This window comes from Bos indicus x Bos taurus, chromosome 22 (assembly GCF_003369695.1).
Source record: "Bos indicus x Bos taurus breed Angus x Brahman F1 hybrid chromosome 22, Bos_hybrid_MaternalHap_v2.0, whole genome shotgun sequence".
Lineage (NCBI taxonomy): Eukaryota > Metazoa > Chordata > Mammalia > Artiodactyla > Bovidae > Bos > Bos indicus x Bos taurus.
Window position 1 is genome coordinate 393,609 of NC_040097.1, and position 27,435 is coordinate 421,043.

Genomic DNA, 27,435 nt, shown 5'->3' on the forward strand with positions numbered 1-27,435 from the left:
TTAATTCGATTATTTTTCTTTGTATCGTTGAGTTGTAGGAGTTCTTTTTATATTCTAGGTACATATCCTTGTCAGATGTATGATTTGCAAATTCTGTGTATTGTCCCTGAATTTGCTTCACTGTGTCCTTTGAAAAACAAAACGCTTTAACTTGTGAGGTTCAATATATTTTTGTTTTCTCTTTAATTGCTCCTGCTGTTAGTGTCCTATCTACAAAATCACTGCCAAAGCCAAGGTCATAAAGATTTACCCCTCTAGTTTCTTCTGAGAGTTACATTGTTTTAACTGCTGCATTTTGGTCTCCAATCCCTTTGGAGTCGGGTTTGGTATATGGTGTGAGGTGGGGGTCTAACTTCAACCTGCTGCACCTGGGCGGCCAGCTGTCCCAGCACCGTCTGTTGACAAGACTCTTCTTTACCCATTAAGTGGTCTTGGCACCTTGTCCATCAGTCAAGCTCAGATACGTAGGTTTCTTTCTGGATTCTCAGTTCTCTTCCATTGCTGTGCTTACTTGGTCTTCTCTTGTCCCATAATCATCAATTAGCTATTTGATTAAATACCAGAGGGGCTCAATTATTTTATATATTTTAACTGTAGCTGCTAAAAAAATGTTCATGGTAAAAGACTGCAGCACGAAAGTGCCAGAAGTGACAGTCTGGGCCTGTCTGCTCCTGCCTGGGTGTGGGATATGCCTCAGGAGCGTGCGAGGTGCCCTGGAGCAGATGTGTACGCCGCAGAACCCGTGTGGGTGTCTGCCTCTTTAACTGTGAATCTTTTTTACAAAGTCAAGATACACGAGACGTCCTCTGACTTTGACAGGCACATGTCCTGCCTGCCTTTCTCGATGGTTTGTGGTGTCTCACGGGAAGCACGCCGTGGTTTCTCTAGCCACTGCCTGTCCTGCACATACGTGTCGTTTCCTCTTCCTGTGCGAGTCCAGCGCCTCTGTGCACGTGGGGAGCACTTTCCTCTCCCGGACCCCTGAAGCGGAGCTGCTGCCGTGTGCTCCATCCTCAGGTCCTCTTTTTAACACGTCCCTCCCTGTGCTCTGTGATGCCACACCTGTACTGGGTGCTCAGCAAAGTGGCTCAGCACTGTCAGGGGCTGTCGCTCGGGCCTCTCCCCTCGCGGGCTGCTTCGCTCAGTCACTGTTTCATGACACTCTGGCCTGCCTCACTTCCTCTGTGAAGGGAAACCTTGATGATCTGGTTGTCGTGGGGGAACCAGGGTGAATGAATCAGGCTGTGCTGGATTTTCTGCTCTGAGTGTGGCCCTGGGGGGAATTGGAAGGGACAGAGAAGTGGCCCCTGCCCTTGGGGTATTTGCAGACCTTTAGATGAGGCCGGTAGGATGTGAGGCACTTCCCCAGAGTGTACCCGTTGCAGCAAGTAATGGAGCTGGCAAAGGGACTGGGAACCCCCAGGGAATTAGACTGTGAAGGCCAGTGGGGTTGAATTACAGAGCTTCCACAGGACTGGGGAAACAGAGAAACAGACTCTTGGAGGGCACAAACAGAACCTTGTGCACACCAGGATCCAGGAGAAAGGAGCAGTGTGCCCACAAGAGACTGATCTAGACTTGCTGTGAGTGTCTCCTGCAGAGGCGTGGGTCAACGGTGGCCTGCTGTGGGGTCAGGGGCCCTGGGTACACTGTGCGGGCGCACGTCCTGTGCAGGAGGCCGCCATCGCTGCCATTGCCCTGCCAGGGTATATCCTCAGGCCAAACAGCAGGGAGGGAACAGCCCTGCCCATCAACAGAAAACCGGATTAAAGGTTTGCTGAGCACGGCCATGCCCATAAGAACAAGAGCCAGAGCAGATTCCCCCACAGTCCACTCTCCCACTGGGAAACTTCTACAAGCCTCTTATCCATCAGAAGGCAGACAGAATGAAAACCACAGTCACAGAAAACTAACCAAACTGATCACCTGGAACACAGCCTTGTCTAACTCATTGAAACTATGAGCCATGCCATGTGGGGCCACCCAAGACGGACGGGTCATGGTGGAGAGTTCTGACAAAACATGGTCCACTGGAGAAGGGAATGGCAAACCACTTTAGTGTTCTTGCCTTGAAAACCCTTGAACAGTATGAAAAAGCAAAAAGGTAGGACACTGAAAGATGAACTCCCCAGGTCAGTAGGTGCCCCATATGCTACTGGAGAAGAGTGGAGAAATTGCTCCAGGAAGAATGAAGAGACGGGGCCAAAGCAAAAACAACTCCCAGTTGAGGATGTGACTGGTGATGGAAGTGAAGTCTGATGCTGTAAAGAACAATATTGCATAGAAACTGGAACGTTAGGCCCATGAATCAAGGTAAATTGCAAGTGGTTAAATAAGAGGTGGCAAGAGTGAATTTCAACATTTTAGGAATCAGTGAATGAAAATGGACCAGAATGGGCTAATTTAATTCAGATGACCATTCCCTACTACTGTGGGCAAGAATCCCTTAGAAGAAATGGAGTAGCTCTCATAGTCAGCAAAAGAGTCCGAAATGCAGTACTTGGATGCAATCTCAAAAATGACAGAATGTTTGTTTTCAAGGCAAACCATTCAATATCACGGTAATCCAAGTCTATGACCCAACCCGTAATGCTGAAGAAACTGAAGTTGAATGGTTCTATGATGACCTACAAGACCTTCTAGAACTAACACCAAAAAAGATGTCCTTTTCGTTATAGGGGACTGGAATGCAAAAGTAGGAAGTCAAGAAACACCTGGAGTAACAGGCAAATTTGGCCTTGGAGTACAGAATGAAGCAGGGCAAAGGCTAATAGAGTTTTGCCAAGAGAATGCACTGGTCATAGCAAACACCCTCTTCCAACAACACAAGAGAAGACTCTACACATGGACATCACCAGATGGTCAACACCGAAATCAGATTGATTACATTCTTTGCAGCCGGAGATGGGGAAGCTCTATACAGTCAGCAAAAACAAGACCAGGAGCTGACTATGGCTCAGCTCATAAACTCCTTATTGCCAAATTCAGACTTAAGTTGAAGAAAATGGGGAAAACCATTAGACCATTTAGATATGACCTAAATCAGTGGAGTAGGAGAGAAGGTCCTTAACTTGGTGCTGTCCATGCCGGGACCCTGGATGCCCCCAGGGAAGGGTGGGATGGGCAGAGGTAGATATGTGCACCTCTTCAGGGTGGGACGCGGGTGTCAGGGCCGGGGAGGAGCAGGGAGCTCAGGGTGCCCTGCACGTGGGGCCAGTGGGTGCAGCCAGGAAGCCAGCCCGAGGCACCCAGACCCGGCACGGCATTTGCTGGTGGGTGCCAGGCCTGCACGAGTGGTTCTGTGTGGAGTTCAGTGTATTGTGGGAGTTGGTCTTGAGGAAGTGGTCTGCTCAGAAATTCGGGGTGTGGGTGAGGGGTGTCTTCATTTCCCCAGGGTTCTGTAACCGTTTCCTCTCAATCCTTACCACAGCTATCTGAAAACGTGGTCAACCGCATGAAGGAGCCTGGCCAGCCGTCCAGAGTTGGGCTGCTGGCCCCTCCAGCTGCTGCCCTTGGCTCCTCCGGAGACCGGGAGAAAGGTAGGCCAGGGTGGCAGGTCTGGGCGGGGGTTGGGTAGAGAGTTCCTCCTGGAGACAGTGCCCTGAGCCCTGGGTGGTGCCTGCGGGAAGCACTTCCCAGGAGCAAGGGACCCGCATGGGGTGCGCTCCCATCCAGGGACAGCAGTATCTGCAGAGCCTCCCTAACCACCGCTGAGTCTAGGGCAGAGTCCCCGCTGTGCCAGCCTCTCTGCATGGAAGGAGGCAGTGATGGGGTGGCCTTGGTGTCGTGCTCAGAGCTCTGACCTGCCCTTTGCCCTGGGGTCCTGGCCCTGCTCCTGGGATGGTGGTGCTGGGCTCTGGGAGGGCCACCACCCCACCCCCGGGTCCCCCCAGCCCGCCCGGAGCCACCTGTGCTGGGCAGGAAGGGCCTTCGTTCCCCAGTGGCATGTCTGTCATGGGAGGAAAACCCTGTGCTTTTATTGAAGTAATTCCTGTTAGCAAACACAAAGGAACAACGCATGTAAGAGTGGAGAAAGTATAGTGCAAAAACGTTAAGATACTACAAACGGGAAAAGCCCTCGTGGCAGCTGGTTAAATACAGAGCTTGATGAGGAGCTGGGTTCCCCACTGCGATGTGGGCGCTTTACATCCAAGGGCTGGAGGGACCCAGCCTCGTGGTGGAGCTGCCTTCTCAGCTGATCTGCCCTGCTGGGCTGCCAGCTCACAGGCGGGCGCTCCCTCCTGTCCACTCGGCATGAGCTGAGTGCTGGCCCTGTGGTCATGAGCCCCGTGCTGGGACACCGAGGCGGGGATAGGGGCCCTCCTGGCGGGCAGGCCCACCCTGTCGGGAGCTGAGTGTGTGACCCTACAGGGTACAGTGTCTGGTGCCCGTGGGACACCGGCGCCCATCAGGGCCCAGCGGCACAGAGGAGAGGGCTCGTTACTCGGGGGCCCCAGGGGGCCGGCGCAGGACCTGGACTTTGCGGCACGGCCCTGCGGGTGGGGAGGCCGGGGCTCAGGCGTGGCACGGCCGCACCCGTCTCAGGACCACGCGTGGTTTCCTGACTGGAGTGTGAGGTGCAGGGACAGGGCCAGGGCTGCTGGCTGGGCCTCGCGACACCCCGTCCCCTGCACTGTGTGCCTTGGGGGCTCCCTGGTGGTCCAGTGGTTGGGGCTCCGAGCTTCCACTGCAGGGGACGTGGGTTCAGTCCCTAGTTGAGGAACTAAGATCCGGCAAGCCATGCTATATGACCAAAAATAAAGTACATGCTTTTGGTTTAACAAAGTATTTTGATGTTTGACCGTGAGTGAGTTTCGACTTTCTGAAAGCGGGAGGAGCGTCGGCGTGGGTGGCCTGACTGCAGGGTCCTTTCTGTTACACACTGTGAGGTGCTTGTGGATCTGGCTGCGCAGGCCTTAGTCGCAGCCCGTGAGCTCTTCCTGGCTCATGCGGGCTCTGTCCTTGCTGTGCGGCCTCTCTGCTTGTGCTGCGCAGCCCAGGAGTCGTGGCATCTGATATCTTAGTTCCCCAACCGGAAACTGAACCTGCGTTCCCTGCATTGCAAGGCGGATTCTTAACCCCTGCACCGCCTGGGAAGTCCCAGCTTTTACTTTCAAAAGCAGTGTTTGCTTTTACTTTACTGATAAAGTTAAAAGAAGTTAAAGTTAAACTTCTTTAACTTTTCTTTCTAATTTATAGAAATTTATAATTTATAAATTTCTTTATAATTTTCTTTATCAATTTTATTACTTTAATTTTTCTAAATAGAAAAAGAAGTTAAAATTAAACCTTAAGTCACACCATACCCCAAGTGCATGTCAGGAAGTCAGAGATCGAAATATAATGAAGAAACTTTAAAGAAGGGTGTGAAATATGACTGTAAAATTAGAGACAATTTAGACAAAATGGATGAAGAATGAGTGACAAACTGGGGAAACATGAGCGGTGCCCACCTGCCAGGGCCGTGAGGCGCTCTGACGGCCGCAGGGAGACGCGCACAGACGGTCACATCCATGACGAGGCCCACCTGCCAAGGGCTGTGAGGCGCTCTGACGGCCGCAGGGAGACGCGCACAGACGGTCACATCCATGACGAGGCCCAGCCCCCTTGGACGGTTGGCTCACTCGTGCCATCACCAGCGGCAGGGCCAGCAGAATGCCATGGAATGTGGCCGTAGGGGGTCTGGCCACGGGCTCTGCAGTGGGCACACACGTTACTTTTGTGGTCGTGAGAAAGGAAAACTATGTAGAAAGCAAAAGTGTGATCAGTCTTGTGTCAGGAGAGCTGTCAGAAGCCAGTGGCTAAGTCCAGGGGGCCTCCGTCAGGCCCACACTGGGCGGCAGCGCCTCCTGCATGCTCCTGGCGAGGCCCTCCAGCACACCTGCCCAGCCTTCTGGAGTTGGCAGCTGTGAAGGTCTTGGGAGCAGCACCCCCGACCTTCCTCCCAAAGCCTGGTTCTCCTGCCGGGTCTCCTGTGGCCCACGTGGCCAAGCGTGCACGCCTGCGAAGGGGCGGAGACGCTGAAGCTGCAGCCGCAGGGTAACAGAGCCGCACTGTCACCGTGTGGGGAGGAGAGTGAGTGGGTTTGCTTGGAGATCCCCGGGTTCATGCAGGAAGGAAGGCCTCCCGTGACAGCCTGAAGCGCTGTCACACTCAAGGTGATGCCAGTGGAAAGGTGCGCAGACTTCCTTCCCGGGGGCGCTGGCCACGTTCAGGTCAGAGCCCTGGAGAAGGGGCCCAGGAAACGCAGGCTGCACCCCCGCTGACCTCTCAGCGTGGAGACAGGGAGCTCCCCTCGGCTGGCTGGCCTCCTGGGGAGGGTGCCTGGGTTCCAGCAGCTGAGAGGTGGGAGGGGGGTGTCAGTCACCGCACTCAGGCATCCACACTGCCCAGCGACCCTGCCATCCTGTCTGTGCAGGGTACAGGCCAGGGGCCTTCGGGGCACCTCCCTCCTGACAGCAGGGCAAGGCCATGTTCTGTTGGCCCAGGGCACGTCCACCCAGGGGATGTCCCCCGGGGCCCTCTCCTGGGTGACCATCATGACCACATCCATCCACAGTCCCCTACCGGGCCCTCTCCTGGGTGACCACCATGACCACGTCCATCTGGGGGCGTCCTGCCGGGTCCTTTCCTAGGTGACCACCATGACCACGTCCATCCAGGGGCGTCCTCCCGGGCCCCTCTGGGGTGACCACCATGACCACGTCCATCCACAGTCCCAGCCCTTTCCTGGGTCACCACCATGACCACATCCATCCACAGTCCCCTCCCAGGCCCTCCCCTGGGTGACCACCATGACCACATCCATCCAGGGGTGTCCTCCAGGGCCCATCTGGGGTGACCACTGAGACCACGTCCATCCAGGGGTGTCCTCCCAGGCCCTCTCCTGGGTGACCACCATGACTGCGTCCACCCAGAGGTGTCCCCCCAGGCCCTCTCCGGGTGATGCTGAGCCTCCCTCCGTCCGTGGGTTGCTGCTGACCTTTTCTTGTCTACCCCTGCAGACTCGAAACCGCCCAGGCCGGACTGCGGCAGTGGCCGGGGGCCTCCGCGGGTGCAGGTGGACCCTCTTGAGAGGTATGCTGAGGAGGTGCTCGCCCCGGGCCACGCCTTCCGCACCAGGTGCCTTCTCCTCGCCCAGAGGCCGGGGGTGTGGTCCCTCGCATTGTCTTACGTTGGTGGGACGCCCGGCCTGCGCTTTAGGTGCCGCTGGTCCTCGTGTGACGAGATGAGACTACGGGTGGGGGAGGGCAGGGCTCTGTGGCCTTGCGGGTGTGTGCAGCCATGTTTGGAGGAGCTCGCTCGTGGCCTGGCTCCAGGTGTGGGTGCCTCCCCAGCATGGGCCTCAGCCTGGTGAGCACCCTGGCTGGGGCAGGGCTGGCAGGCAGCAGTGGAGGCCCCAGGCTCACCGTGTCTCTAGGCCTCAGGGTTCCCAGGGCTGGTGTGGGGTCCTCGCGGTGTGGCTCAGCAAGCCCTCAGCTGGTACTGAGGGGCTCGTCTGCAGCCGTGAGGCTGCGCCTCTGTAACGGACTCAGGCAGCTGCCTTCGGGGGGCGGGCGGCCTGGGTCATCCCTGCTGGGCCGTCCCCTCTGCAGGTCAGCGTGGCTACATCCGTCCTGTGATCTCAGAAGGACCCACCTTCTGAGAGTGTCCAGTCCCTAATCCCAAGAGACCTCCTCCAAGCAATTAACCAGAATTAAAAAAAAACAAACAAAAACTTTTAAGCATTTTAAAAAACGTTCAAGTAACACATGCTAATAGGAGACTTAGGATGTATACGAAATGAAAAAGTCACCAGTAGATTCATCATTCCGTATTAACATTTTGGACTATTTCTTTCAAGTGTCTTTTTTTCTCTAGTTTAGGCTTATGTTTTTCAAAGTCGTGTAAAATTTTGTTATCTTGCTCTTTTCACCCAGTCTTCTAATTATCTTCCATCTGTCACACCTACCTCGTGAGCGTGTTCACTGCTGAAGGCACCACGTCTGGTCCTCGGTCTTGGGGCTGTAATGCGGCAGAGAGTGTAGCACTCAGGGCCTCATGCCCGCCGTGCCCCCCGGGCCGACATCCGCGGCCTTTTTCACTCTGAGGTGTTTACCACCCCACCCCCACCCCGCTGATAAAGAGCACTTCTAAGATCTTCTCGGCTGCTTTTTTCTTTCTCTAGGAGGATTTTACTAGGGAGACTAGAAACAGGTCCAAGGGGAGACACGTGTTCAGGACTGAGAGTTGAACATTGAGAACCAAGGCTGCTGCTCCTGACCTTGCAGCTCTGAGGTGGGGCGGGGAGGTGGGCTGTCCCCTGCCCGTCTCTAAAGGGGCCTAGAGTGGTGGAGTTGGACCCCTGCCGTGAGGATCTCTCATCAGGCATTGGGTCTCTGGTTCTTCAGCTGGCTGAGGACGCGTGGCAGTGTCCCCCCAACCCCGGGGGACCGTCACTGGTGCCTGACCCTCCCTGGCGGCCACGGCGTCGCGTCGGCCCTCATGTCCCTGCCCCAGCAGCTGCGTGAGCTGCGCCTGCATCTGTGTCTCCGTCTCTCCTCTGGCCCAGGTGTGACTGGGAGCAGGCTGTGCTTCAGGACGAGCTGGTCCGTGTGGCCACGACAGAGAGAGAGGCAGCTGCAAGTCCCCGGAGTGTGACACTGCGGCGTGGGGAGGGCGGTGTGGACCAGGAGAAGCAGCGGTTGGCCCAGCAGGTGAGTGCAGGTCCCCAGGCAGCCCTCCTGGCTCCATTGGTCCAGGGAGCAGAGGTCGAGCCCTGGACCTGCATCAGTCTGAAGTCACGGCTTCTCCTCTGTGGGGAGGGAGTCTTTCTAGGAACTGGGAGCCGGGGTCCTATAGCTGGGGTTTTGTCACAGTGGAGACAGGCGGGGGGCAGGCAGCCCAACAGCCAGGTGGGAAGGGCCTGGCCAGGACACACAGGGTTCATCGGTTTGGACGGAGCAGAAACGTTGACACCAGGGATGGAGATCTGGTGAGCATTGCAACCTGTGACTGTGGACTCTCACCTGGATCGTGGGCATCACAGCACAAGGGGTTCACAGCTTCCCTCCTGCCCTGGCCCAGGCGTCCCCAGAGAAGACACCCCCACAGTGGGAGGGGCCTCCAGCCTCCAGTGTAGGTGTGGGTTTCTGTCCATGAAGGGCAGCTTTAGAGTGAAGACTGCCCTGGACGTCTGGGTGGATGGTGCCCTCTGCCAGCGTGCAGAGCCCACGGGGCCCGAGGCCGCCTTCTCTGCGGGCGCCCCGACTCCTGTGAGGCCCCACTCTCTACTCGCCACGGTCCACCTCCTAGTGCAGCTGGAGGCCCCGCTCCCTGTGGGAGCTTACTGCTTCCTGTTGCGTGTCCCTAGGTGGGGTTCCCGCGGCTGCTTTCCCTGCTCTGGTCCAGACGGTCTGGGTGTAGGGCCCAGGGTAGCCAGTCCTGCCCGACCTGGGATGTGCAGTGCTGGGGGCGTGGGGGCCAGCCTGGGGCTTCCACACCGTGAGGGGTGCCGTCCAGGAGAAGCGCCTCTGGGAGGCTGTGTGGCTGCCGCCTCCTGCACCTCTGGGTGCCTGGGCTTCAGCTGGAGGTCAGGCAGTGGCTTGGCCTGAGCAGACGCAGAGAAGCGCCATCAGCACTCGGGCGGAGCTCCGGCGGGGGGCGCGAGGCCGCAGCATCACCTGCGGTTGGTCCTGTGCTCGCAGCTGCTGCACGGAGGTGGTGTCAGAAAGGTGTGTTGAGAGTTTAGGTAGGAGGGGAAGGATGGGAGCAGAACCTGAGCTGGGCAGAGGGTTTCTTTCCTTCCCGGGGTCCTTGCAGGTGGGACGGGGGAGCCTGGGTCCTGGCGGGGCCCTTCTCCCTGCCTCCTGACCCCCAGGGCCCCGACCCTGCTCCTGCCGCTGGCTGGAGGGTCCCTGTCCAGGGTGCTGAGTGTCGCGGGCATTAGGCGTGCTCCTTGCTCTGGCTTCTGCAGCGTGGCTGTTTAGTCCTCTTCTGCATGAGAGAATGATTGAGCTCGTTATTGGGCAAAGTTCATAAAACTAATGACGAGGAAAGGTAATCATGTTTGTAACCTGCTTCTGAGGGCCTGCTTTGCGCGCAGGGCTGCCGCAGTGAGCTGCTGCGTGTGGATGCGTGGCCCCCCCGCGTGCGTGTTCCCGACCCCACCTTCATGTACCTGAAGCACAGTGAGGTGGAACAAATGGGAAGTTGGAGTTGGAAGCAAAGAAAGGCTTATTGCAGGGAGGGCAGAGCAAAGAGACAGTGGCTCAACTTCTCCCCACCCGCAGCTCATGGGAGGGTTTCAGGAGAGCAATTTTAAAGGCCAGGTTGGGTGGGGGTGGGTGGGGAGTCGCAGAGTCTTTGATCAGCTGGTGCACAGTTCTTTGACTGACTGATGGTGAGGTCACAGGCAGAACCACGAGGGGTGAACATCCCCAGTCTTTCGGGCTCCTTGGTGGTGCTTTCAGCATCTGTAAGCAGCTCAGGAATGTGGTCGGAGCTGTTAGCTGCATACCTCTGAGAGGAGCTCCTGCAGAGCAGGGGTGGGGGGAACCTGCCCCCGAAGGCCCCAGAGGCTCGAACCCGCCTCCCCTCATCTTCCCGTCTGCCCTGCCCCGCCGCCGCCCCGCCGCCCCGTCCGTCCTCTGTGCCTGGCCCCCGACCCCTGGGCGGGGTCCCACTGGACTGGAGTAGGGCCGCAGGTGCTGAGCTCCTGAGCTCCGTCCCTGCTTTGGCTCCCGCCTCTGCTGGCTCTGTTCCGGGGGCCCCACGTTCACCCCACGGGGCACTGTGCCAGCCTGTCCACACCCACTGACTCGGTCCTGCCTGCTCTCCCAGCCCCCCCCCCGCCCCCCGCCCCCCCCCCCCCTCCATCTTCCCTGGCCCCTCAGGAGTTGCCTGCCTGGTGGCTGCTCCTTAAAGCTACCCTGTCCCCTCGGCCCAGCCCTTGGCCATGGCGTGTGGAGATCAGAGTTGGCTTCTCAGACTCTTTGCAGTCTGGTTTTCACACCCATTGGCACTTTGATCTCAGATTCACCAAATCTGGTGACTCTCTTCACGTTTGCCCCATGGGTTCCTTGGCAGGAAGCTGCTGCCTGGCCTTTAAACTCTCCTTCTGCACCCCCCTTTCTGCCAGCTCCACCCGCCTCCCACCCTGTCCTGTTCCGCCGGGGGCTGCAGGCCAGCCGAGCGGGACAGACCCCGGAGGGTACATGTGCAACAGACCACAGGCAGGAAAGCTTGAGGTGCCCGAGGGCTGGGAGCTGAGAGGAGGAGCAGGACCCCATTAGACGGAGGCCTGCGAGGCCTTCTCTGGGGAGCAGACCTAAGCCGTGGCGGGTGACACCCAGGGCCCCGGGGCTGGAGGCTCAGTGAGCTGGGGAGCTGGGGCCACGCCTGGGAAGAGGGCAGCGCATGGAGGGGCTCGTGGGCATGGGGGCACGCAGCCTGATGCCGTCGTGCCTGGGATGGTTTCCAGAAGGTTCTGTGCGGGTCAACAGGAGACTGCTGGAGTCCTGCTGAGAGGCCGAGGTGGCCTGGACAGAGGACCGGCAAGCAGGGAGCCGGAGCAGCAGTGGATAGGTGTGCGGGGCAGAGGGTGGGCGGGCGAGTTGCGGCCACCAATGGGACTGGGGGCCTGTGCGGCCTCCTGGCGGCCCTCATGCCTCAAGGCAGGCGGGCTGTCCTGGGCCCCAGCATCCGTGAGGGCTGGGAGCGGGTGTGGGGGGCCCGTGCACCGTGCTTCCTCCAGGCGGCGGGCTGGGCCAAGTGGCTGGGCGGCCCTCCCGGGAGCATGGGCTGCAGTGCACACACCCAGTCAGGCATTTGAGGGCTGGGCGTCCTCTGGATGAGCCTTGCGGGGTCTCTAGGACTGTAGGGCGGAGAACTGAAACTTCTGGTGATGTCCGGCAGCTGGTGTTGGAGGCTGTGGCCTAGCCTGGGTTCGGGAGCCAGACTCCTGGGATGAGCCCTACATCCTGGCTGTCCTCCTTGGTCGCCACTTGGCTCTTGTAGGCCCTTCTCTTCGGGGGCGGTGGTCGTGCCCGGGAGGCCCCTAGGTTGTCGTTGGAGTCTTGAGATCATGGATAGAACAGGCTTGGGTGCTTGGCTCTTTGAGCTGACAGAATGTTTCCCTCATGTCAGCTTGGGGGGTGGGTACACACTCGAGTCCTGCCTCCTTGCAGCCCCTACTACCCTGCCCAACCCACAGACCCCCTCATGCCTCATGATGCTCGCTCCTTTGCCTGTCTGGAGAGGGGTTTCCATCTTAGAGAGTTCACGGCAGAGTCCAGCCCAGACGGGTCCCTGGTTCGTGCCGGTGCCCTGCCTGTGTTCAAGGGGCCGGAAGTCTGGGCGGCCCTGCCTACGTGGGTCTGGGAAGATGGGGAGAACCCAGCCACCCTCCTGCTGTTCACCCCCTCACCAAGGTGGGCGGTGGCTGTGGGTGGTGCCACACCAGTGTCCGGTACCCTTGGGAACCAGGCTGTGTCCCGCAGCCTCTCTTGTCCCATGTGCTGGGCCCACAAGGGGGCAGTCCTGGACCCTGCTGGCCAGGGGGGAGGCTGGGGAGTTGCAGGCAGGGGACGGGACCTCAGGAGGCCGAAGCCTACCTGGCTCCCGCCCCGCACCTGCACCTGCACAGCGAGGCCTCCGCCTGTGTCTTCCCTGGTGGGTGGGGCAGAGGGGCGGGTCTGTCCATCGGATGGGCACCACCTGCCCTCCAGCCCCTCCACGGAGCCGCCTGGGCAGGGGGCCTCTCTCTGCCACGTTTTCTCCAGGAGGCTCTGGCAGCCTTCGGGCAGCAGCAGTGGGACCGGGTGGGAAGCTCCCATCCCCAGCCGCTTACTCCTAGAGCAGGAGAGTCGTGGCCCTCCCAGCTGGTGAGGAGCCTGCAGCCCCCTCCCTGGGGGTCTTCCCTGCTGGCAGCCAGGTGCAGATGAGGTGGCTCTTCCCTCGGCAAGTGCCTCCACCAGCCCAGCACCGTGGGTGGCATCTCCTTGGCTTTGCTGTGGTGGCTGGGTGGATGCACGGATGTTGGCCACCCCGGAATTTTCCAAGGCCCAGAGAAGTCAGCCAATGTTGGTGACAAGACCTTCCCGGAGTGATGGGCTATCGGGTGTCAGGAGCCTCCAGTTGGCCTCTGAACCGGACTTCCCTGCTTAGGGTATGGGCGCTTTGCTGCCCTCTCACCAAGGCTGACAAGGCAGAGTCTGCAGACGTGTACCCGGAGGCTGCGGCCCCTGCTCAGCTGTGGAGTGCTTCCAGCTCATGGGCCACTGGGTGGGTCCCGGGTAAATGCCACAGGGCTCAGGTGCCTCGGCCTAATCAGGCCTGGCCTTCTCTCGAATGGAGACCAGCAGCTCCTGCCGCTCCCCCGCCTCTCCTCCCTCTCTGGCAGACGGGCACCCTGCCCAGAGCCTTCCCGTGTCCCGTGCCACCTTCCCTGTGAGCGGGGAGTCGAGCTGCAGGCTTGGTTCTCTCCTCCGTGGGCTGTGGCTCTCCAGCATGCACCTGAGCCCAGCCACCCCAGACCTGGGGCATTGAGAGACTCAGCGGAGCGGCTGGGCCCTCCGCAGGAGCACCTTCCCTGGGCTGAGAGTTCCCAGCGGCCCCGGGCTTCAATCTCCGTTTTCAGGTGGATGGAGACAGGCATCAGTGCCCCCCGTACTAAGGGCATGCTGCCTTCTCCAGGCCCGGAGACAGGCCCGCTCCATGTCCCCTTCAGCCCCTGCGCCCGTGCTCAGCCATAGCGGGCACTCAGACCCCGTGCCCATTGGACTGGGACACCCAGCAGCCCTGTTTGGGCTGGGCTCCTTTCCAGGAGCTGGTGCTGGCAGGGGAGGGAGCAGGGCGAGGGGCCAGCCTGTCCAGGAACGTTCTTACTGGCGGCTCCTCTGCACAGTGAGCTGCTCCGAGCGGCCGGCTGCCAAGTAGAAGCCTGCGTGCTGACCCTGACTGGGATCAGGGGCGACTGCTTGCACCTGTGTCACTGCTCCTGGGCCCAGGTTTCGCCTCAGGGACTGCCTTCCTCCACATACATTTGGTTTTTAGCCACCGCAGCGAACTAAAGGACTAAAGAGACGAAAGAACTACTAACGAGCCTCTCGATGAAAGTGAAAGAGGAGAGTGAAAAAGCTGGCTTAAAACTCAACATTCAAAAAACTAAGAATGTGGCATCTGGTCCCATTACTTCATGGCAAATAGATGGGGAAACAATGGAAGCAGTGACAGACTTTATTTTGGGGGCTCCAAAATTACTGCAGATGGTGACTGCAGCCATGAAATTAAAAGATGCTTGCTCCCTGAAAGAAAAGCTATGACCAACCTAGGCAGCATATTAAAAAGCAGACACATTACTTTGTCGACAAAGGTCCGTCTAGTGAAGGCTATGGTTTTTCCAGTGATTATGTATGGATGTTAGAATTTGACTATAAAGAAAGCTGAGCACCGAAGAATGGATGCTTTTGAACTGTGCTGTTGGAGAAGACTCTTGAGAGTCCCTTGGACAGCAAGGAGATCCAACCAGTCCATCCTAGAGGAAATCAGTCCTGGGTGTTCATTGGAAGGACTGATGCTGAAGCTGAAACTCCTATCCTTTGGCCACCTGATGCGAAGAACTGATTCATTTGAAAAGACCCTGATTCTGGAAAGATTGAGCGCAGGAGGAGAAGGGGATGACAGAGGATGAGATGGTTGCATGGCATCACCAACTCGATGGACATGAGTTTGAGTAAACTCCAGGAGTTGGTGATGGACAGGGAGGCCTGGCGTGCTGCAGTCCAAGGGGTCGCAAAGAGTCAGACATGACTGAGTGACTGAACTGAAGCTAAACTAAAGGCAGGCAGCTTGCAAGCTGTCTCTTGGAAGGGCCCTGGGTAAGGAGCTCCCAGTGAACGGGGGTGTGGCCACCAGGAGGAGGCAAGGCTGCAGCCTCTCCCTGTGTCTGAGGGGTGGTTGTCTTCTGGTGTCTGGGGAGGAAGTCTGCGGGGAGAAAGGAGCCTCGGGAGGCGGAGAGTGATGCTCTTGGAACCAGGGTGAGCACGGGGTGGACATCAGGTGCAGAGGGACCAGCAGACATCCAGGAAGGGAGGGCATGGGAGATTCCAGTCCCGTACGGTCCGCTCCAGCTGGCAGGTGGTGGAAGGATCCTGGCAGGAGGCGCTGTGCAATATTGGACTGTGCAGAGCTGGTTCCCAGTCCACCTGGTGCAGCCTGGTCCCCTGGGGGCCTGGGGCCCAGTGAGGGGCAGGCTTGTCCGAGGACCTGAGCCACCGCCCGTGTCTGGAAGCCCCTCGAGTGTGTCCTGGCTCTGGGCTGGCTGTGCTGGGTGGGGTCATCTCTGGGGCTGGGCCTCACATGTGGCCTCAGAAGTGTCTTACGCATTCCTTGAAACCTTGGAGTGCACCAGGCTCCCCAGGGGCTCTGCACTGTATCTGTATTTGAGTCACTGTAGCTCTCTTTGGCAGCCTGATTATTTAGACCTGACAGGTAGGCACAACTGTCTCATTAAATGCAGATATATTTGTATGACTTGGGGGAAAAATGGAACATTCCATTAGTCTAAGAAAAGAGTAGCAGTCATTCCTTTTACTTGTAAACTCTGTGCGAGAGATTGTTCTCATTGAATGTGTGAGGTGTGCACGCAGCACCCTGGGGGCTCATGCTGTGACCTGCTCAGGTGCTGCCTGCTGCAGGCTCCCCGGCCAGCCTCTTCTGCTCCGGTCCAGGGCTGGGCGCCCCGCCCTTGGGGCAGGGACACACTCGGCCCTGCTCTGCGAGGCTCCAGGGGTCACCACCCAGAGCCCTGCGGTGGGCCGGGCCCCAGGTGACACCCCGGTGTGGCCGGGATCCTCAGCCTCCCCGAGCTCCTCTGTGGGCTGGAGTCCTGGGCAGGGGGACGGGGCTGAAGGCTGGTGGCTGCTTCTGTCAGATACTCCTGCTCTTGGGGAAGGTGCGCACCACTAACACGCACCTTGCTTGCCTACAGAAGCCCTGCCGGGGGCCCTGGGTGCTGGGGGCCGGCCGGCTGGCATCCTGGCGCGCCATCCACTCCTCCTTGGGGGGCCCGGCCACAGGTGGGGGGCCCTGGGTGTTGTGTTGCACCCAGTTCCTTCGGGTCACAGCTCTTTCATGAACCCAGGGCCCTCTGCTCTGTTAGGCCCACGCGGGCTGGGCGGCCCTGAGGCTGTGGCTGTGGGGATCACACGGGTTTGCTGCTCTGTCCCCGCAGTACAGCGCTGGGCCTGTGTTCTGTGTGTTGCACAGTGGGGAGCGCACGGCAACCCCCAGAGAACGGGCAGGCGGTGGGTGTCAGGAGGAAGAAAGCAGGGGTGGGAGGGCGGGGGCCCGGGGCGCTACTCCATCCTCTGAGGTGGGATTCGTGTTAGCACACGACTCATGACGTCCATGCCTTTCCTGTGTCTGTGCTCTGCAGCCATCACCTCAGTCACCTCGGCACAGTCGCAGGGCGTTTTCCTCCCGCCGCGGGGCCATGGGTGTGCTGGAACGTGGAGCGGGGGCCTGTGAGCTGGGCGGGGGACGTGAAGGGGTCAGCAGGCACCTTTCTGGTGGGAGGATGGGGGCCTTGCTGCTCTGGGGTGGAGGGGAGCGGGCGGTGGGGACGGGCGGGGCCTGGGAGGCAGGAGCGGGGCATGCAGCAGGCGCTCACTAGGTGCGGCCTCCTCCCATCCGCCTCCTGGGTTCAGCTGATCACAGCCCCTTGTTGACCTGGGCCTGGAGACCTCGCATGTCCTGTCCGGGGAGGCCGGACGGCATCCCACGGGTTTGGGTTGTGCCCTCGTACGCCTGCACACTGGCCAGTGGTCACACGCTTCTACCTGTTCCTCCTGTTTATTTCCTCTTGGTTAAGAATCCTTAAAAAAAATCAGACAGTACTTACGATTTCCTCCATTAAATGGCAGTTGTACTTGGGGATACTGCCTGCAGAAAGAAAAGCTGTGCCCCGTCTGGAGACGGTTGGGGACAGAGACCGTGGGGTGAGGAGGAGCCGGGCTCCTCTGGGAAGACTCCTGACTCTGGGAGCCCGACAGACCAGGGCCACGGTGTTCCCGACACGCAGACCCTGTCACCACCCTCACCCACGGCCTGGAGGGGCATCTCCAGGACCGGGTGGGAAGCGTGGGGCTCACCGAACTCAGGGCGTCCTGCGGGGACTCCACGCGGTGGCACGGGCCAGAAACCCAAGCCTGTTCTGAGGGGGCTTAGAGGACGGCTGGCCAGGAGGACTGGGCTCCCAGAGCTCACACGGCCCCCACGCCGCCTGCTCTGGGGGTGCCGAGCTGGGTGTGGCGGTTTATGGGAACCTTTACATGTTGGCAAGTGTTCAGACTTACAAGAGGAAGAAGAGTTGGAGGAGAAAGAAAGTATGTGGCGTCAACAGACCCAGCCAGAGCTGTACGCTGACTTCCAAGCTGGCTTGGATGGACCCCCCATCACGCCCTTTGGGGGCGGCAGGCTGTCGGCAGGTTTCTGAGCTGGAGCTCAGGATGAGCTGACCTCTTCCACAAGCCCCGCGTGGCCCTGTTGTAACCTTAAGTTTGTCGTCTGTAAAACAGGCTGCCAGCAGCTGCTGCTCCATGTCTGTTGGGAACTTTAAAATCTTGATTAAAAGGCACAGCTAAAGAGAGGAGACCCTGGGTGAGTTGACAGGTCTTCCTGTGGCCGTCAGTGCCCATCAGCAGATGCCACCCCATGTCCCCTCCGGCCGGCAGCTGCCTGCTATTTTTAGCAGCTCTGTAATTCCATTAGCCATACCCCACCTCCCAGACCCCTGTCTGTATGTTTAATTATGTAAATGGCATCACAAATCACAGTGGTGTTGAACTCCATCTCATGTCTCAGAGCAAATCAGAGCATGTTCCACTGCGTCTTGTTGACCGGCCATCCAGCCTCGCTGCAGGCTCAGGGCAGGGCGAGGCGCCCCTCCAGGGAAGCGCTCTGGGGAGAGGGCAGTGTATGGGGAGGGCCTTTCTGGGGGGTCCTCGTGGGGTCGCTCTAAGCAGTGCCTTTCCTCCCAACTAGAGGTGAGCTCTTGTCTCTGTTACGCCAGTTCACGGCTGACTCGTCCTTGGCTCTGCTGCTCCAGCCACTGTGTGCAGTGGTGCCCGGGGTGGGAGGTGGCTGTCTGCGGAGGCCCCAGTGGGAGGCCGCGCTGACCTCGCTCAGGCCGAGGCCGGGTGCCCGCTCCCAGCACGTCCACCTTCTGCCTGGCTGCATCACTGGTGCTGAGTTCAGGGAGGGCTGAGGTCTGTTCTTGGCTTCCGGGGTGGCCTCAGGCACTCGAGAGGTTTCTGCTCTTCCTCTGGGCTCTGCAGTGCTTAGCTCCTCCATGTCCCGGCCCAGCCCTGCTGCTGAGTTCCGGTGTCCAGCTTCTCCCTGGCCTGTGGCTCTGATTCCGGCTGCTCCCGGCAACCATTTCTTTGGGGCCACATGATGCGGTCATCGGAGGAGGCAATGGCACCCCACTCCAGTACTCTTGCCTGGAAAATCCCATGGACAGAGGGGCCTGGTGGGCTGCAGTCCATGGGGTCACTAAGAGTCGGACACGACTGAGCGACTTCACCTTCCCTTTTCACTTTCGTGCATTGGAGAAGGGAATGGCAACCCACTCCAGTGTTCTTGCCTGGAGAATCCCAGGGACGGGGGAGCCTGGTGGGCTGCCGTCTATGGGGTCCCACAGAGTCGGACATGACTGCAGTGACTCAGCAGCAGATGGGGTCATCTCCCTGGGGCTGTCCTCCTGCACCCCTGTGTTGACCGCCATGCGACCGCTGGTCCTGTGAGGTCCTTGCAGGTACTGTTCTCTCATCCACATCTTGGAGGACCTCGTCTCCTGAGGACAAGAACATTCTCCTCCCCAACAATGGCGAGCTGACCGTGCCCTGCGTCTGACGTGGAGGCTGGGCGCATCCTTGAGGGCTGACTACCGAGCATCTCAGGCTGGGTCACGGGGCCTGCCCTGCGGGCACTTGTGCCTCCCGGTGTCCCTCCGTCTGTAGAACGGCCACTGGCGCTGGGCGTCCTCTCATGCCACTGGTGGTGCCGAGGGGCCCAAGCCTGGGGTTTTCTAGGTATCCCTGAATTTGGCGCATCTGGTCATCCTCACGATTAGGTTCAGGGCAGAGCTTGCATCCCCCTTGGTAGGGACGCTGTCCCCATGACCTCAGGGGCACGTGCTGCCACCTTGTCTCTGTGTGTGGGTTAGGCTTGTTTACTCGGGTGAGGTGAGGTGGGCCAGACTTCACTGTCTTACAGCTCCTTCCCCCTCGCAGAAGGGTCAGAAATCTGGGGTCGTGCTTTGGGACTGTGTGGTGTAGAAGCCTGGGTCATGCTTTGGGGCTGTGCGGTGTGCCGTTTCCAGCCTTTTAGCCGGGGCTTTTCTATTCTAGTCATAACATCCTTCACATTTTAAAATCGTCCTTTTACTGTGGTAAAGTATATATCTCACAAGCTTTGCCGTTGTAACCATTCCAAGTGTGAATTCAGCGTCACTGATTCAGTGCTGGACAGCTGCCACCACCACGCCTTTGCAGAACTGGTCACCTTTCTACACAGAAATGCTGTCCCCATGACCAAGAGCTCCCAGCCTCTCCCCAGCCCTGGCAGCCCCTTTCCATGCGGTGTCCCTATGAACCCGGCTGCCCCAGGGACCGTGTGAGTGGGGTCACACAGACAGGACCTGCTCGCTCCTGAGTGGCTCACCTCACTGGGCATGATGTCATCAAGGGTCATCCATGTTGAGGCAGGTGTCAGAACCTCCTCCCTTTAAAGGCAGAATCACAGTCCATTGCGTGTGTAGACCCCGCTTTGTTTATTTGTCCACCTGTCGCAGACATCTGGTTGCCTCCACCTTTTGGCTGTTGTGATTATTGCTGCTGTGAACGGGTGTGCAAACATCTCTCCCAGACTCTGCTTTCAGTTCTCTTGCTGTAGGTACCCAGTAGTGAAATTGCTAGATCACATGGGAATTCTATTTTTAATATTGTGAGCATGCAGTTCTCATGCTGTATTCTATAGCAGCTGCACCATTTTACATTTTTACCAGCAACGTATGAGGGTTCCAGTGTCTCCACTTTTCACCAACATTTCTCCTTTTCTGTCCCATTTTGTTTTTTTTTTTAAATAGCCATCCTGTTTTTGGAAAAAACCATTCAGGTGTGAAATGGTATTTCATTGCGGTTTTGAGTTGCATTTCTGTGCTAAGTAATGATGTTGAGCATCTTTTAACACACTACTCAGACATTTATGTATCTTATTCAGAGGAATGTCTATTTAGATTCTTTGGCCCCTTTTTAATGCTGTTTTAAAAAAATTATTGTAAGAGTTCTTTATATATTCTATATATAAATTCCTACTCATATATCATTTGCAGGCTATTTTGTGTTTTGTTTGATAACTTCTTGGTAATGTCCTTTAATATAAAAAGTTTTTAATTTCAAAGTCCAACTTATTTTTTCTTTTGTTGCTCATGCCTTTAGTGTCACATCTAATCTATTTCCAATTAAAAGATCATGAAGATTTATCCCTGTGTTTTCTTTTAAGAATTCCATGGTCTTGATCCTTGGTCCATTATGAATTAATTTTATATATGGTGTGAGGTAGGGGTAACAGTTCATCCTTTTGCAGGTGGACATCCAGCTATCCCAGTGCCATTTGTTGAAGGGACTGTTCTTTCTCCATTGGATGGTTTTTCTCCCTTTGCCCAGCATCAGTTAGCCACACATATATGGGTTTATATGCCAGTATGCCAGCAAATTTGGAAAACTCAGCAGTGGCCACAGGACTGGAAAAGGTCAATTTTCATTCCAATCCCAAAGAAAGACAATGCCAAAGAATGTTTCAAACTACCACACAGTTGCACTCATCTCACACACTAGCAAAGTAATGCTTAAAATTCACCAAGCTAGGCTTCAACAGTATGTGAACTGTGAACTTCCAGATGTTCAAGCTGGATTTAGAAAAGGCAGAGGAACCAGAGATCAAATTGCCAACATCCGTTGGATCATCAAAAAAGCACCAGAGTTCCAGAAAAACATCTACTTCTGCTTTATTGACTATGCCAAAGCCTTTGACTGTGTGGATCACAGTAAACTGTGGAAAATTCTAAAAGAGATGGGAATACCAGACCACCTGACCTGTCTCTTGAGAAACCTGTATGCAGGTCAGGAAGCAACAGTTAGAACTGGACATGGAACAACAGACTGGTTCCAAATAGGAAAAGGAGTACGTCAAGGCTGTATATTGTCACCCTGCTTATTTAACTTGTATGCAGAGTACATCATGAGAAACTCTGGGCTGGAAGAAGCACAAGCTGGAATCAAGATTGCTGGGAGAAATATCAATAACCTCAGATATGCAGATGACACCACCCTTATGACAGAAAGTGAAAAACTAAAGAGCCTTTTGATGAAAGAGGAGAGTGAAAAAGTCGGCTTAAAGCTCAACATTCAGAAAACTGAGATCATGGCATGCAGTCCCATCACTTCATGGCAAATAGATGGGGAAACAGTGGCTGACTTTATTTTTGTGGGCTCCCAAATCACTGCAGATGGTGATTGCAGCCCTGAAATTAAAAGATGCTTACTCCTTGGAAGGAAAGTTATGACCAACCTAGGCAGCATATTAAAAAGCAGACACATTACTTTGTCAACAAAGGTCCGTCTAGTCAAGGCTATGGTTTTTCCAGTGGTTATGTATGGATATGAGAGTTGGACTATAAAGAAAGCTGAGTGCTAAAGAATGGATGCTTTTGAACTGTGGTGTTGGAGAAGGCTCTTGAGAGTTGGACTGCAAGGAGATCCAACCAGTCCATCCTAAAGGAGATCAGTCCTAGGTGTTCATTGGAAGGACTGATGCTGAAGCTGAAACTCCAATCCTTTGGCCACCTGATGCGAAGAGCTGACTCATTTGAAAAGACACTGATGGTGGGAAAGATTGAGGGCAGGAGGAGAAGGGGAAGATAGAGGATGAGATGGTTGGATGGCATCACCGACTCGATGGACATGGGTTTGGGTGGACTCTGGGAGTTGGTGATGGACAGGGAGGCCTGGTGTGCTGTGGTTCTTGGGGTTGCAAAGAGTCGGACATGACTGAGCGACTGAACTGAATTGAACTGAATGCTTCTGTAACAAAGTACCGCAGAGTGGGATGGCCTAAAAGACAAGTGAAAGGCTTCTCAGGGCCATGATGAGTCTGATGCATCTTAGGAAGAATCTGTTCCATGTCGTCTCTTACCTCCTGGTGTTGACTGGAAAGCCTTGATGTCCTTGGCTTGGCTTCAGTCTCTCTCCCTCTTCACATGACTGTCCTCCCCCTCTGTCTTTTTGTCCATTTCTCCCTCTTGTAAGGACACCAGTCATGTTGGATGTAGGACACACCCTGATCCATTGTGACTTAATTGTAACAATCACGTCTTTCCAAGTAAGGCAGCATTCTAAAGTTCTAATGGACGTGAAGTTTAAGAGGATACTATTAAACTGTTCCCTGGTAGCTCAGCTGGTAAAGAATCTGCCTACAATGCAGGAGGCCCTGGTTCAATGCCTGGGTCAGGAAGATCCACTGGAGAAGAGATAAGACTACGCACTCCAGTATTCTTGGGCTTCCCTGGTGGCTCAACTGGTAAAGAATCCGCCTGCAATGAGGGAGACCTGGGTTGGGAAGATTCCCGGAGAAGGGAACAGTTACCCACTCTAGTATTTTGGTCTGGAGAATTTCATGGACTGTATAGTCCATGCGGTCACAAAGAGCTGGACGTGACTGAGCGACTTTCACGTTCATCTTTATTAAACTGTTAGTGCTGACATCGTAGGGCTTCCCAGGTGGTGCTAGAGGTACAGAACCCGCCGCCAATGCAGGAGACGCTAGAGATGTGAGCTCCATCCCCGGGTCAGGAAGATCCCCTGGAGAAGGGCATGGCAATACAGTCTAGTGTTCTTGCCTGAAGAATCCAATGGGCAGAGGAGCCTGGCAGGCTACAGTCCATAGGGTTGCAAAGTCAAACACAACTGAAATGACATAGCACTCCTGCACGCATTGACATCTTAACAATATTAATTGTTTGTAACCATGAACATCAGGTGCTTTTCCATTTATTGGGTTCACTTAAATTTCACCAATGTTTTATAGTTTTCAGAGTATAATTCTTTCATATTCTTGTTAAATTTATTACTTACTATTTTATTCTTTTGTATGCTATTGTAAATGAAATTGCTTTCTTAAGTTTATTTTTGGATTGTTCATTGCTGGTATGTGGAAGTGGAGCTGGTATTGGGGTGTTGGCCCTGTACCCTGCAGTTTTACTGAGTTCATTAGTTTTAATATCCTTAGAATTAATAATAGCTATAACTATGAGAACTAATAGCTAATGGAAGTGTTCACCTATTCCTTACTTTTCTGAGAGTTTTTAATATAAAAGCCTTTGGGTTTTTCAGATGCCTTTTCTGCATCAGTTCACATGATTACATGTGTTTTCCCTTTTTTTCAATTAATGCAATGTATTATATCAAAAATTTTTTCTCACGTTGAACCAGCCTTGCATTTCTGATATAAATCCATTTGATCATGGTGTGTAATTCTTGGACTGTGATGTTGGGTTTGGCTTACTATTGAGCGTTAATAGTATTTTGTTAAGGATTTTGCCTCTATATTCTTAAGGGATATTGGCTTGTATCTTTTTTTCTGATGTTGTTATCTGGCTTTGGTGTCAGAGTTATCTAGTCTCGTACAAGAAGTTAGAAAGTGTGGCCTTCTCTTTCATTTTTGGGAAGAGTTTGGGAAGGATTGGGATTAATTCTTTTACTGTTTGGTAGAATTCACCCGTAAATCTGTCTGGTCCTGGACTTCTGTGTGGGAGGTTTTTGATTACTGACTTCAACATCTTTCTTGTGATAGGTCTTTTGAGATTTTCTATTTATTCTTGACTCAGTTTAAGCAATTTGTGTGTTTCTAGGAATTGTACGTCTCTTCTAGGTTACCTGAATTGTTGGCACACAGTTGTTTATAATGCTTCCTTTCACTCCTTTTAATTTTTGCAGTCAGTTCCCACTTTCATTTCTTGTTTTAGTCGTTTGTATCTGTTGTTCAGTCACTAAGTCGTGTCTGACCCGTTGCGACCCCGTGGACTGCAGTACGTCAGGCTCCCCTTCCTCCACTATCTCCCCAAGTTTGCCAAAACTCATATCCACCGAATCAGTGATGCTGTCTGACTATCTCATCCTCTGATGTACTCTTCTCCTTTTGCCTTAAATCTTTCCCAGCGTCAGGGTATCTTCCAATAGGTTGGCTCTTCTCATCGGATGGCCAGAGGATTGGAGCTTCAATTTCAGCATCAGTCCTTCCAATGAATATTTAGGATTGATTTCCTTTAGGATTGACTGGTTGGATCTCCTTGCAGTCCAAGGGACTTTGAAGAGCCTTCTCCAGCACTACAATTTGAAAGCATCTATATTTTGGCACTCAGCCTTCTTTAGGGTCCAACTCTCACATCTCTACATGACTACTGGAAAAACCATAGCTTTGATGAGATGGACCTTTGTTAGCAGAGTGATGTCTTTGCTTTTTAATACACTGACTAGGTTTGCCATAGCTTTTCTTCCAAGGAGCAAGCATCTTTTAATTTCATGGCTGCAGTTACCATCAGCAGTGATTTTGGACCCCAAGAAAAGAAAATCTGTCAACTGCTTCTGCTTTTTCCTTGTCTATTTACCATGAAGTGATGGGACCAGATGCCATGATCATAGTTTTATGAACATTGAGTTTGAAGCCAGCTTTTTCACTCTCCTCTTTTACCCTCATCAAGAGTCTCTTTAGTTGCTCTTCACCTTCTGCCATTAGAGTGGTGTCATCTGCATATCTGAGTTTGTTGATATTTCTCCCAGCAATTTTGATTCCAGCTTGTGATTCATCCAGCCCAGCTTTTCGCATAATGTACTCTGCATATAAGTTAAATAAACAGGGTGACAGTTTATAGTCTTGTCATACTCCTTTCCCAATTTTGAACCAGTCTGTTGTTCCCTGTAACGTTCTAACTATTGCTTCTTGACTCCCATACAAGTTTCTTAGGAGACAGGTAGGGTGGTCTGGTACTTCTATTAAGAATTTTCCACAGTTTGTTGTGATCCACACAGTCAAAGGGTTTAGAATAGTCAATGAAGCAGAAGTCAATGGTTTTCTGGAATTCCCTTGCTATCTCTGTGATCCAATGAATGTTGGATCCAGTCCAATCCAAGGATCTCTCGTTCCTCTGCCTTTTATACACCCAGCTTGTACATCTGGAAGGTCTTGGTTCACACACTGCTGAAGCCCAGCTTGAAGGATTTTGAACATAACCTTACTAGCATGTGAAATGAGCACAATTGTATGGTAGTTGGAACATTCTTTGGCATTGCCCTTCTTTGGGATTGGGATGAAAACTCACCTTTTCCAGTCCTGTGGCTACTGCTGAGTTTCCAAATTTGCTGACATACTGAGTACAGCACTTTAACAGCATAACCTTTAGGATTTGAAACAACTCGGCTGGAATTCCATCACCTCCACTAGCTTTGTTTGTCGTAATGCTTCCTGAAGCACACTTGGTTTCACACTCCAGGCTGTCTGGCTCTAGGTGGGTGACAGCACCATCACGGTTATCCAGGTCATTAAGGTATTTTTGTGTAGTTCTTCTGTGTATTGTTGCCACCTCTTCTTAATCTCTTCTGCCTCTGTTAGGTCCTTAGCATTTCTGTCCTTTATTGAGCCCATCTTTGCATGAAATGTTCCCTTGGTATCTCTAATTTTCCTGAGATCTCTAGTCATGCCCATCCTATTGTTTTCCTCTATTTCTTTGCATTGATCACTGAGGAAGGCTTTCTTATCTCTCCTTGCTCTTCTTTGGAACTCTGCATTCAGATGGGTATATCTTTCCTTTTCTGCTTTGCTTTGTTCTTCTCTTCTTTTCACAGCTATTTGTAAGGCCTCCCCAGACAGCCATTTTGCTTTGTGCATTTCTTTCCCGTGGGGATGGTCTTGATCCCTGTCCCTTGTACAATGTCATGAACCTCCATCCATAGTTCATCAGGCACTCTATCAGATCTAGTCCCTTAAATCTATTTCTCACTTCCACTGTACAATCATAAGGGATTTGATTTAGGTCATACCTGAATGGCCTAGTTGGTTTTCCCTACTTTCTTCAATTTAAGTCTGAATTTGGCAATAAGGAGTTCATGATCTGAGCCACAATCAGCTCCCAGTCTTGTTTTTACTGACGTTACAGAGCTTCTCCATCTTTGTCTGCAAAGAATAGAATCAGTCTGATTTCAGTGGTGACCATCTGGTGATGTCCATGTGTAGAGTCTTCTCTTGTGTTGTTGGAAGAGAGTATTTGCTATGACCAGTGTGTTCTCTTGGCAAAACTCTATTAGCCTTTGCCCTGCTTCATTCTGTACTCCAAGGCCAGATTTGCCTGTTACTCCAGGTGTTTCCTGACTTCCTACTTTTGCATTGCAGTCCCCTATAATGAAAAGGACATCTTTTTTGGGTGTTAGTTCTAGAAGGTCTTATAGGTCTTCATAGAAACATTCAACTTCAGCTTCTTCAGCATTACTGGTTGGGGCATAGACTTGGGTTACTGTGGTATTGAATGGTTTGCCTTGGAAACAAACAGAGATCATTCTGTCGTTTTAGAGATTGCATCCAACTACTGCATTTCGGACTCTTTTGTTGACCATGAGGGCTACTCTATTTCTTCTAAGGGATTCTTGGCCACAGTAGTAGATATAATGGTCATCTGAGTTAAATTGACCCATTCCAGTCCATTTTAGTTTGCTGGTTCCTAAAATGTTGATGTTCACTCTTGCCATCTCCTGTTTGACCACTTCCAATTTGCCTTGATTGATGGACCTGACATTCCACGTTCCTATACAGTATTGCTCTCTATGGCATTGGACCTTGCTTCCATCACCAGTCACATCCACAACTGGGTGTTGTTTTTGCTTTGGCTCCATCCCTTCATTCTTCCTGGAGTTATTTCTCCACTGATCTCCAGTAGCATATCGGGCACCTACCAACCTGGGGAGTTCTTTCAGTGTCCTATCTTTTTGCCTTTTCATACTGTTCATGGGGTTCTCAAGGCAGGAATACTGAAATGGTTTGCCATTCCCTTCTCCAGTGGACCATGTTTTGTCAGAACTCTCCACCATGACCCACCTGTCTTGGGTGGCCCTACTCTGCATGTCTCATAGTTTCGTTGAGTTAGACAAGGCTGTGGTCCATGTGATCAGATTTGTTAGTTTTCTGTGATTGTTGTTTTCAGTCTGTCTGCCCTCTGATGGAGAAGGAAAAGAGGTTTATGGAAGCTTCCTGATGGAAGTAACTGACTGAGGGGGAAACTGGGTCTTGTTCTGATGGGAGGGCCATGCTCAATAAATCTTTAATCCAATTTTCTGTTGAAGGGTGCAG

At 54.1% G+C, this 27,435-nt stretch overlaps 1 protein-coding gene across 3 annotated transcripts in view; it reads left to right on the forward strand.

Annotated features, from left to right (window-relative positions):
- Positions 1-27,435, forward strand: part of CHCHD6 (coiled-coil-helix-coiled-coil-helix domain containing 6) — a 99,911-nt gene that overhangs the window by 13,277 nt on the left and 59,199 nt on the right. For all 3 annotated transcript variants that reach the window (XM_027522872.1, XM_027522873.1, XM_027522874.1), the window contains exons 2-4: positions 3,431-3,539; positions 7,005-7,077; positions 8,552-8,696. In XM_027522872.1, coding sequence (XP_027378673.1) covers positions 3,431-3,539; positions 7,005-7,077; positions 8,552-8,696 — 327 coding nt within the window. The remainder of the gene's footprint in view (positions 1-3,430; positions 3,540-7,004; positions 7,078-8,551; positions 8,697-27,435) is intronic.